Source organism: Hypanus sabinus, chromosome 3, assembly GCF_030144855.1.
Source record: "Hypanus sabinus isolate sHypSab1 chromosome 3, sHypSab1.hap1, whole genome shotgun sequence".
Taxonomy (NCBI): Eukaryota; Metazoa; Chordata; class Chondrichthyes; order Myliobatiformes; family Dasyatidae; genus Hypanus; species Hypanus sabinus.
Window position 1 is genome coordinate 52,926,237 of NC_082708.1, and position 12,677 is coordinate 52,938,913.

General features: G+C 40.3%; 1 protein-coding gene across 8 annotated transcripts in view; it reads left to right on the top strand.

Moving 5' to 3' along the window:
* Positions 1-12,677, top strand: part of LOC132391316 (DCN1-like protein 5) — a 53,176-nt gene that overhangs the window by 30,736 nt on the left and 9,763 nt on the right. For 7 of the 8 annotated variants that reach the window (XM_059964327.1, XM_059964330.1, XM_059964326.1 and 4 more), the window contains exons 5-6: positions 99-187; positions 9,981-10,051. In XM_059964327.1, coding sequence (XP_059820310.1) covers positions 99-187; positions 9,981-10,051 — 160 coding nt within the window. Of the gene's footprint in view, positions 1-98; positions 188-756; positions 841-9,980; positions 10,052-12,677 lie in introns of those variants that run through there. The other variant, XM_059964333.1, reaches the window with a different exon arrangement.

Genomic DNA, 12,677 nt, shown 5'->3' on the forward strand with positions numbered 1-12,677 from the left:
GTTTATTAAGTCTAATGCTTGTTTTAATGCATGTTCCTTTGTAATATAAGAGCCTGAAGAATGAAAATAGCTCACTGACCAGCTTTTGTCTTTTTAAGTTTCTGTAGAGTACAGACACCATCTAGATTAATAAGTGATGACAGTTTTTCAAGCAAAAAGTGCCTAGCTTGGTTTTATGAATATGCAGGTAAGAATTTTGAAGGTATATTGTTATATCATGGCACATTATGATGCCTTAATGTAATTATTTGTCCTCATTAAAATGCTTACAAAATATTTTGAGGAGAGCTAGATTAAAATGGGTACTTTTTCTGCAGGATCTGAATAAAGGAGAACATGGTTTTTAAGTGCATTGGCTCAGTGGAAAATTAGTAAACAGTGTTATTGCAGTACAGCATTTCTGCTAAATCTGTTGCATGTCAGTTGCATAACAGCAGATGAGAAGAGCATGTTTGTTCTGTCTTTTAACCTGAGCATTTTAATTGCACACATTCTTGACTAATACTTATACAAAAAAAGGACTTCCCTTTTGTTGCCCCCATCATACCCTACCCAACAACAACCCAGTGCAGTATTATTGAAGTACATAAATGGTAAGCTGCTTTTAGACTAAATAAAACATGGTACTATAGTACTGCAAAGAAATGTACAAATTATTAAGCATATTTCCCAAATGTAGAAGCTTTGAGATCTTTCTGAATTGCTCTACCCCAGTATTTTGTGATGTGGTTATTGAAAGCTTATCATTTGTGACAGGTTTTGGACAAAATCACATTGCACTTTCATAAGAAAATGTCATTGAACATGGCACCACAAATTCTATCTTTACTTAACTCTTCGGTGAGTATTCAAAAGGTATCTAACGACATTCTAGCAAATAAATGTTTTTTTGTTTTAACTTAATTTGAGGGAATGTACCCCATTTTCCCCCTTGCTGGTCTATATGTCAGCTGCAGTCAAGGACAAGCAGGCAACTTCATGCCAGGTTTCTGCTGGTGGCAAACTAGACGAAGTGTAGGAGATGTGCTGATGCAGTCTATGAATGACTCTCGCACACTTTGACCTTCTCTCCCTCTGCTGGAAAATACCAAGTTTTTCAACTCCTTTCCATTTCAGTAATGAAGATCAGGAGCTCTGGATTGGGGAGGGTGGTGGTGTTCTAATTTTAATATCTCTAAACACTGGTATGATTTTAGTATGCTGTGCCAATGACTAAATAGATTGACCAATTCATCTACAGTCATGACATTCCATTAAAGTGCAACTGCTTCTGTCCCACCTGTATCTAACTATTACTATTGGGTAATACTATACATTACTATTGGGTTCATTAGGGTCAGAGTCATACTCTAAATATATATTGCAACTACTATAGCACTGAAATTATTTTATTTAATGTGTTCTGGTAGCATATTCTTTCAAAGCTTAAAGCCATCCAAGATGTGGCATGGAACTGCTTGTACCCATAGTCAATATTAAATACACCTGCTCAGACACTGAATCAATTAAGCAGAAATTTGCTCTAAGTAATTGCCTTCACAAATCAACCACAGTTTCAGAGGAATGAAACAGAAAATGTTAGAAACTTTTAGCTCAAACAGCATCTGGGGGGAGAGAAACATTTAATGTTTTAAGTCTAAAATCCTTTGTCAGAAGTGAGCATAGGATCTTTCACCTGAAATGCTAACTTTCTTGCCTTAAACACTTGAGTGTTTCCAGCATTTTCTGTTTTTATTTCATATTCATATCTGCAGTTTTTCTTTGATATTCAGCTATTTTTCTGCCCTTCTGATTCACAAAACACACTTCAGTTTTGCTTTTGGATTTAATTCAGCATTTGGCATTTCAGTGCATTTAGGTTATTTCTGTTGGATGGCTTCTGTTCTTCAGTATCAACATTTAGAAATAGATATTGTATGTGAAATGGTTAATATTGTTATCCTATCATACATGTTTATGATAAATATTTTATCATAGATGGGTTTGTTCAATGGCATTTAGGCTTGTTTGCAGAAGCTTGAATTTGAACCTTGAACATTGTTCCTGCCTTGCTACAGCTGCCTTCATGGTGTTGCATGTCAGCTGCATAACAAAAGATTTAGGTAGAAAAGCATGTTTATTGTTGTTATTTCATTTAACATGCATTGAAAGCTGAAAACTTAGAAAGTAGGTGGAGCGACAGATTTATTGATTGGTAACTAAATTGTACTTGTTGTTCAGTACCCTCAATTTCAAGTGTTAGATTTCATTCGCCTTTTGGAAAACTTTGTCTTTGAGTTTTTAAGCTGCCTATGGAGACAGCACTTAAGACTATAAGACATAGGAGCAGAATTAGTCTATTTGGCCTATCAAGTCTGCTCTGCCATTTTATCATAGCAGGTTTATTATGCCTCTCAACCCTATTCCCCTGCCTTCCCCTCATAACCTTTGACACCCTTATTAATAACCTATCAACCTCCACTTTAAATATACCCAGTGACTTGGCTTCATCAGCCATCCATGGTAATGAATTCCACAGATTCACCAACCTCTGGTTAAAAGAATTCCTCCCCATCTCTGTTCTGAAGAGATGTCCTTGTATTATGAGCAAGGTAAGCTGCCTCAATGGCTATTATCTAATAGCATTTGCATCCACACTGGTGAAGTATGTTGAGAAGTTGGTGATGAACCATCAACTCCTGCCTGGGAAGTGAGTTTGATCTGTTCCAGTTTGCTTACTGGAGCAACAGCTCCGCAGCAGGTGCCATCTCATTGGTGCTTCAGTCGATCCTGAAACATTTGGACAGCAAAGATACATACATCAGGATGCTCTTTATCGACTACAGTTCAGCATTCAATACCATCATCCCCTCAAAATCAATCAGTAAGCTTCGAGACCTTGGCCTCAATACCTCCTTGTGCAATTGGATCCACCATTGCCTCACTTACAGACCCGAGTCAGTTCAGATTGGCAACTACATCTCCGGAATCTCCCCTCCCCTCAGGCTGTGTGCTTAGCCTCCTGCTCTACTTGCTTTACACTTGTGGCAATGTAGCTAAGCACAATTCTAATGCCAAACTCAAGTTTGCTGACAACACCATTGTCGTAGGCCGAATCAAAGGTGGTGTCAAATCAGCAAAAGAGGGAGGGAGATTTAAAATCTGGCTGAGTGCTGCCACAACAACAACCTCTTACTCAATGTCAGCAAGACCAAGGAGCTGATTACTGATTTCAGGAGAAGGAAACCAGAGGCCTGTGAGCCAATCATCAGAGGCGGAGAGGGTCAACAACTTTAAATTCCTTGTGAAGATTCAGTATGACATCTAAAACCTTGACAGACTTCTAAAGATGTATGGTGGAGAGTATATTGAGTGGTTGCATCACAGCCTTGTATTGAAACACTAATGCTCTTGAACATAAAATACTACAAAAAGTAGTGGTGACAGCCCAGTCCAACGCCAATACCCTTCACACCATATTTATATGAAACTTTGGCACAACGAAGCAACATCCATCATCAGGGATCCCCACTACTTTCTTCTTGCTGCTGCCAATAGGAAGAAGGTACAGTACAGGAGTCTCGGGACCCACACCATAAGGTGCAGTTACCATTCAACCATCTGCCTCTTGAAACAGAGGGGGATAACTTCACTTGCCCCATCATTGAAATGTTCCCACAACCTATGGATTCTCTTTCAAAGACTCATCATCTCATGTTCTTGATACTTATTTCTTTTTTGTTTGTTTATTTTTGCATTTGCACAGCTTGTCCTTTGCACACTGGTTGAACACCTGAGTTGATGCAGTATTCAATTGTTTTTATTATTGTTAGAATTCTATTATGGATTTATTGTGTATGCTCACAAGTAATCTAATCTCGGGGTTGCTTATGGTGACATATAGTTACTTTGATAATAAATTTATTTTGAACTTAGAACATTGCCCCCCCCCCCCATCCTAAACTCCTCCAGTGTAGGAAACATCCTCTCTACATCCAATCTGTGTAGACCTTTCAATATTTAAGTTTCAATGGAATCCACATCTTCCCTCCCCCCACCCCTGTACTTCTAAACTTCAGTGAGTGCAGGCCTGGAGCCATCAAACAATCACATATGTTAACCCTTTCTTTCCCAGGGTCATTCTCGTCAACCTTCTTTGGACCCTCTACAATCCTAGCACTTCCTTTCTTAGATAAGGAGCCCAAAACAGCTCACCATATTCTAAGCGTGGTCTGACCAATGCCTTATAAAGTCTCCACATTTCATCTTTGCTTTTATATTCTAATCCTCTTGAAATGAATGCTAACATTGCATTTTCCTTCCTTACCACTGACTTAGTCTGCAAATTAATGTTTAGGGAATACTGCTCTAGGATTCTCCATTTCTTTTGCACCTCTGAATTTTCTCCTCATTTAGGAAACATTCTACGCTTTTGTTCCTTCTGTCAAAGTGCTTGACCATACACTTCTGACACTTCCATCTGCCACCTCTTTGCCCAATCTCCTAATCTGTCCAAGTGTTTCTGCAGACTCCCTGCTTCCTCAACACTACCTGCCCCTCCACCTATCTTCATATCATTTGCAAACTTTACAAGAAAGCCATCAATTCCATCATCTTAATTACTGACATATAACATGAAAAGATGTGGTTCCAACACTGACTCCTATGGAACACCACTAGTCACCAGCAGCCAACTAGAAAACGTCCCCTTTATTCTCAGTCTTTGCCTCCTGCCAGTCAACCAATCATCTGTCCATGCTAGTATCTTTCCTGTAATATCATGGGCTCTTACCTTGTTTAGCAGCCTTGTGTGTGGCAACTTGTCAAAGGCATTCTGAAATTGCTTCTCCTCATTAGGCTTTATATAAAATAAAGGAGACTGTTTAAAAGACTAAATTGTTACTAGTCAATTGCTTGCTTTCTAGTGATCTTGATAAACTATAACAAGTGTTCAACCAGTTAAGAAAGTAATAGAATAAGATTCACATAGTTTTCTGAAGAGGTATTTCATTCCATTGTGATTTTTCATAGCTTAATTTAATTTTCCTTGCAGAAGAACATCACGTGCCTTTGACAAAATGATAAATCAGTAATAATAGGTTCCCCAAAATAATTTTTGCCCTTTGCAAGTAGAAAACATCATAGATTAGTTTTGAAATCTGGAAAGCAGTATACAAACATGTCATAGAGCATGTCAGAGTCATAAGGGTTTTGTTTGATAAATTGCTTCAGAAGCTACTCCCACTTCCTCTAGACTCGAGTAGCCAGGGACTCGTGCATGGGCCCCAGTTATGCCAGCCTTTTCAATGGCTATGTCCATGTTCCAGGCTTTTCCCTGTAATGCTTCCTCCGCGACACTGGCAACTGCATTGGTGCTGCTTCATGCACCCATACTGAGCTCATCAATTTCATCAACTTTGCCTCCAACTTTCACCCTGCCCTTAAATTCATATGGTCCATTTCTGACGCCTCCCTCCCCTTAATCTCTTTCTTTCCATCTCTGGAGGTAAGCCATCAACCAACATCTTTTATAAACTTACAGATTCCCATAGCTATCTCTGACTGTACCTCTTCCCACCATGTCTCCTGTAAAAGTGCTATTCCCTTTTCTCAGTTCTTTCATCTCCGCTGCAACTGTTCCCTTGTTGAGGCTTTCCTTTCCAGGACGTCAGAGATGTTCTCCTTCAAAGAGCGGGATTTCCCTTCCTCCACCATTGATGCTGCCCTCATCCACATCTCCATTTCCGGAACATCCGTGCTCATCCCGCTGCCTTTCCTCTTGTCCTTATTCTCATCATTCTCAGCCATCTCCAAAGGGATCCTATCACCAAACACACCTTTACCTACCACCCCTCTCTGCTTTCCGTGATTCCCTTGACCCTTTATCCCTCTCCACTAATCCCTCCCAGCACTTATCCCTGTAAGCAGCCGAAGTGCTCCACCTGCTCATTCACCTACTCCCTCGCCTTCATTCAGGGCCCCAAATGTCCTTTAAGGTGAGGCAACACTTTACTTGCGAATCTGCTGGGGTAGTCTTGTATCCGGTGTTCCTGATGTGGCCTCCCCTGCATTGGTGAGACCCATTGTAAGTTGGAAGACCCAAAGCTAAACTTCCCGATGGCCCAACATTTTAATTACGATTCTAGTTCCAACAGGGTGGAGGAGCAACACCTTATATTCTGTCTGAGTAGCCTTCAAGGTGATGGCATGAATATCGATCTCTCCTGGTAATAAAAATTCTCCCCCTGCCTCCCCGTTCTTGTATTTCCCCCACTCTGGCCTCTTACCTCTTCTCATGCACCCAAAGCCTCCCCTTGGTGCCCCTTCTTTCCTTTCTCCTAGGGTCCACTTCTTTCTGTCAGATTCCTTCATCTCCAGCCCTTGACCTTTCCCACACACCTGGCTTCAGCTATCGCCTACCAGCTATTCTTCTTCCCCCTCCCCACCAGCATTTTATTCTGGGGCTTCCCCCCCCCCCCCCCCCCACTTTCCAGTCCTGAAATCTCGGCTTGAATCATAAACTTTCCGTGGATGCTGCCTGACCTGCTGAGTTCCTCCAGCATTTTATGTATGTTGCAGAAGATATACCTTACTGGTTTGATGTGGGTTAAAATGGCTAATTGAACCAGTTGACTACATTGTCTTCCTTCGCTCTAGATAGACTCTATTGTGTGATCCAGAATGTTAAAGAGCATTTTATTGATTTCTACAGTTCTATAATCCTCTTGGAGGCTGGGGAAAGGAGATTATAGAATAGATTTGACTTTCTATTTGTTTCTCTGAGGAATGATGAGAGTGATAAGAGTACCTTTTATGTACGTACTTTAGAACTGAATATTTTGACTAAATGATTAATATATTTGGGTTCAGTAACCAGTTACTGTTCTGACATCGTTCATTGGGCCAGAAGCTCATTAGCAAATGAAACTAAATTTAGTTCACTGAATAAATCAGTAGTAGAAAATTAATATCGATAAAAGTCAAAATAAAATACAAGTTCACTAATGTCCTTAAAGGAAATCTGTCTTTACTCAGTCTGGCCTGTATGTGACTCCAGTTTCATTATAATCTGGATGATTGTCCTCTGAAATGACTTAGTCAGCTGCTTAATTGTGTAAACATTGCAGTTGAGCAATAACTGCTGACCTAAAGGTGATGTCCAAGTTCTGTTAATGAAAATCAGTTCATTAATTCTTTCTGTATTTATTGGGTTCTTTTGTACTATTGCATTAAATGCATACAAATTTACCAATTGTAAATGAAACCCCTTTCTGTCTCAAAAGGGAAATTGAGTTAATTACTTGGGGCTTTGAGAGGATATGAATTTGGGTGATTAATGAATGAATATAGGTCATGGCAGTTTTAGACATCTTGAGAGTTTTGGCTTTGGGTGATATTTATTTTGTTTCAAGTTTTCCTCTAGTGGATTCATAACCTGTAAACAATCTGCTGGCTTAACTACAAACCCCATTTCCAGAAAAGTTGGGATATTTTCCAAAATGCAATAAAAACAAAAATCTGTGATATGTTAATTCACGTGAACCTTTATATAACTGACAAAAGTACAAAGAAAAGATTTTCAATAGTTTTACTGACCAACTTAATTGTATTTTGTAAATATACACAAATTTAGAATTTGATGGCTGCAACACACTCAACAAAAGTTGGGACAGAGGCATGTTTACCATTGTGTTACATCCTTTTAATAACACCTTGTATTCGTTTTGGAACTGAGGATACTAATTGTAGTAGATTTGCAATTGGAAATTTTGTCCATTCTTGCTTGATATAAGACTTCAGCTGCTCAACAGTCCATGGTCTCCATTGACTGATTATCCTCTTCATGATGCGCCATACATTTTCAATAGGAGATAGATCTGGACTGGCAGCAGGCCAGTCAAGCACACGCACTCTGTGTCTACAAAACCACGCTGTTGTAGCCCGTACAGAATGTAGTCTGGCATTGTCCTGCTGAAATAAGCATGGACGTCCCAGGAAGGGATGTCCCGGGAAGAGACGTCACCTTGATGGCAACATATGTCTCTCTTAGATCCTAATATATACCTCAGAGTCAATGGTACCTTCACATACATGCAACTCACCCATGCCGTAGGCATTGATGCACCCCCATACCATCACAGATGCTGGCTTTTGTACCTTTTGCTGATAACAATCAGGATGGTCATTTTCATCTTTGGCACGGAGAACTTGACACCCGTTTTTTCCAAAAACTAGCTGAAATGTGGACTCATCTGACCACAGCACATGGTTCCACAGTCTTTCGGTCCATCTGAGATAAGCTCAGGCCTAGAGAACTCGCCAGGGTTTCTGCATAGAGTTGATGTATGGCTTCTTCCTTGCGTAATACAGTTTCAAGTTGCATTTCTGGATGCAGCGACGGACTGTGTTTGGTGACAATAGTTTTCTGTAGTACTCCCGAGCCCAGGTGGCTATAATTGTCACAGTAGCATGACGGTTTCTTAGGCAGTGCCGCCTGAGGGCTCAAAGATCACGCGCATTCAACAGTGGTTTCCGACCTTGCCCTTTATGCACTGAGATGTCTCTGAATTCTCTGAATCTTTTCACAGTATTATGTACAGTAGATGTTGAAAGACCAAAATTCTCTGCTATCTTGCGTTGGGAAATGTTCCTTTTGAACTGACTAACAATTCTCTCACGAATTTTGGCACAAAGGGGTGAGCCACGACCCATCCTTGCTTGCAAAGACTGAGCCTTTGATGGATGCTACTTTTATACCCAGTCATGATCCCTCACCTGTTACCAATTAGCCTGCTTAATGTGGATTCTTCCAAACCAATGTTACTTGAATATTCTGTGCACTTTTCAATCTTATTTTAACTCTGTCCCAACTTTTGTTGAGTGTGTTGCAGCCATCAAATTCTAAATTTGTGTATATTTACAAAATACAATTGTTGGTCAGTAAAACTATTGAAAATTTTTTCTTTGTACTTTTGTCAGTTAAATAAGGGTTCACGTGAATTAACATATCACAGATTTTTGTTTTTATTGCATTTTGGAAAATATCCCAACTTTTCTGGAAATTGTGTTTGTAAGATCAAGCACGATCTGTTGGGGGAGGGGGGAGGAGTTGTTGACATTTCAGGTTGAAACCCTGCATCGGGAAAAAGTGGAGAGAAGAGATGGCATGTGTTATAGGAGAGAGGGTTGTTGAGCAGACACTAGTGGACTTGAGGGTGAGTGAAGTGCAGATCAGGCTTGGTAGGAGTGGGGAAGTGTGAATTTGGAGGATAGATGGGCTGATGATAAATGGTGGCAGATGGAACCAGATAAGGTGAAGGGAGAGTGAAGATGAAAACACCTCTTCCCCACCCCACCCCCGTCACCTAGATCTCTCCTACAATCCAATTGCCTGTCTCTCAATTCCACCCTCCCTCCAGCTGACTTGTTCCACCCATTATCATTCACCTCCCTTCCCCCCCACCCTCATCCTCCGTCTGTGTCAAGCCCCTAACTCAAGCCTATGTCCACTACTATTAACTACCTTCCTCTTCACCCTTAGTGCTGATACAGGGTGTCAATTCAAAGTGTTGATAGTTCCTTTCCTCTGTGGATGCTGCTCAACCCACTGAATTGCACCAGCAGATTGTTCTGGATTCCAGCATCTACAGTCTCTTGTATCTCATTCTGTGTAAAAGTGCTTACTTTCTAAATATGCCCCATGTTTATCCACTTATTTTGTAAATCAACTGGAAAATAATTTCTAGAGACTCTGAGCTTGATTTGCTATTATTGCCTCATCCAGCTCTTTAAAATGTTAATGTGTTTGTGTGCCTGCTGCTTTTGAACTGCTCCCTTTGGGTTAGTTTAATTTCTCTCCTGGTTCTAACTTGCCTTGCTAATTAAAGCGCATAATCACAGGACAGATCTGAACTCTATCCAAACGCAGCAGGACTGCCTCCCATGAACTAAGTGATCATTTTTGGATAGAATACAGGATTTTTTCCCATTGTATCTTAAAGGGACGGATGAGGTTGTTGGTCCTGAAGGAATGGAAAAATTTTGTGAAGATATAGGTGTGGAGCCTGAAAATGTAAGTTTAATCTTCTTTAAAAAATATTAAAATAACTGTTAATGAAGTAATGGTAATGAAATTATTTTTAAGCAATATGAAATGCCTTATCATTAATAATTTGTAAGTATGCTGCCACTTTTTTAGATTATCTTCTGTTCTTTTAACAAAGCATCACTTTGCTAGGCTTGTGCAGTTGGAACGTCTTAAATTAAATTAGTTGAAAATATTAAAGATTAGGGAAAGCAAAAGATTTGCTTTAAAATAATTACATGATGAAGATGGGGGTAAAGTAGTTACTAAAAGAAGGTATAGGAGATGTGTTGGATTATGATGATGAAGTTTTCATTGGGAATGTCAATGGGTTAGGAAGAGGGTATTGTGATTGTTATGAAAGGTTTTCTTTTTGGTTGCTGCACTATGAACAGAAGAACCATCTCTTCAGGGAGAAATGCAAGATCCAAATTATTTCTATGAATCGGGGCACTGTCAGTCTATAAGTAAAAGCCCTAACATGCAATTTGGATCTGTAAGTTTAAAAGAGATATGATAAAGTAAGAAATTTGATTTTATTTATTCTCCGAAAACAGCCCTGTGTTATTTGATGCTCCCTAACTCTTCTGTCAATCTGTTGCAGAAAGCAGCACCTAAATTGGCAGGTTCAAAATTTAGGATTGCAAGGTGTTGAGGAAGATGAATCAAACAGTGCATGAGGCAAACTCTATATTCGGACACTTGTTCCCACGGACCTTGTCAAAGGCTAATGCAGAAATTGCAGGGACCCTAAGCAGAGATATTTAAAATGTCCTTGGCCACAGGTGAGGTGCCAGAGAATTGGAGGATAACTAGAGTTGTTCTGGTGTTTAAGAAAGGATTTAAGAATAAGCCAGGAAATTATAGGCTGGTGAGTCTTACATCAGTAATGGGTAAGGTATTCTAAGGGACTAGATATGTGTTTGGATAGGCAAAGACTGATTAGGGATAGCCAACATGGCTTTGTGTGTGATAGGTCATGTCTAACCATTCTGAAAGTTTATTCAAAAAAGCTACCAGGAAAGATTGTGAACGCAAGGTAGTGTGTGTAATCTACATGGACTTTAGCATGGCCTTTGACAAAGTCTAGTGTGGAAGGCTAGTCAAGAAGGTTTAGTCACTTAGCATTCAAGATAAAGGAGTAAATTGGATTAGATGTTGGTTTCGGGGGGTAGAAGCCAGACAATGGTAGTAGATGGTTGCCTCTCTGACTGGAGGCCTGTGACTGGTAGTGTGCTGCAGGAATTGGTGCTGCATCTGTTCTTGTTTGTCATCTATATCAACGATCTGGATGATTAATGTAGTAGATTGGATCAGCAAATTTGCAGATGACTCTTAAGATTGAGGATGTAGTGGACAAGAGGAAGACCATCAAAGCAGCAGCGATATCTAGACCAGCTGGGAAAATGTGCTGAAAAATGGCCTGGTGTGTCTTGGGAGTACTTGGAAGATTGAAAGCAGTGAGCTGGCTGCGTGCCCAGAGAGCAGAGTTCTTTGGGCACTGAGCTCGGTAAAAGCGATGCTACAGATTTTTAACATCATAAATTAGCAAGTTGTTTGTTATGCCTCACCTCTCGCTGCGAAACAGAGACATCTCTTTTTCCCTTACTAGGGAGAGAGAGCCTGTGGTGTGTCCAATACCGGGTGAATGAGCAGTCTTTGGGGTACTGCAAGTCTGTGGCTTTATTGATGTTTGCTGCTTGCTTGAGTGCTCGGTGGGGGGTGCCGATGCTTTCTTTTTGCTGGTGGGGGAGGGGGATCATTGTTTTGCTGCTGCTTGTGCGTGGGAGTGGGTGCTGGAAAGGGTTTTGGGGTTCTAACTAACTTATCATTCGTTCCTTGGGACACTCCTCTGTTTTCTTGGATGGCTGCGAAGAAAAAGAATTTCAAGATGTCTATTGTATACATTTCTCTGGCATTAAATAGACCTTTGAAACTTTGAATGCAGGCAAGTTTGAGGTGTTGCTCTTCAATCGGACCAACCAGGTAGGGCTTGCAGAGTAAATGGTAGGGCACTGAGAAGTGCAGTAGAGCAAAGAGATCTGGGAATACAGGTCCATAACTCATTGAAGGTGGCATCACAGGTAGATAGGGTCATAAGGTAAGCTTTTGGCATATTAGCCTTCAGTATAACATCCCAACTCCTGTACTTAATACTTTGATTTATGAAGTTGTACAAGATGTTGGTGAGGCCAAATTTAAAGTATTGCCAGCAGTTTTGGTTACCTATCTAAAGGAAAGGTGTCGATAAGATTGATAGCACAGAGAAAATTTGTAGGGATGTTGCCAGGACTTAAGGACCTGACTTGTAGTGAAAGGTTGAATAGGTTAGGACTTTATTCCCTAGTGCATAGAAGAATGAGAGGAGATTTGATTGAAGTATACAGAATTGAGGATCATAGATGGGGTAATGCAAGCAGTCTTTCTCCACTGAGGTTGGCTAGGTCTAGAAATAGGTCATGAGTTAAAGGTCAAAAGTAAAATGTTTAACGAGAACATGAGGGGGAACTACTTCACTTAGTGTGGTGAGAATGGAACGAGCTGTTAACGGAAATGGATGCAGGTTCAGTGTGAACATTTTAGAGAAATTTGGATAAGTACACGGATAGGAGGG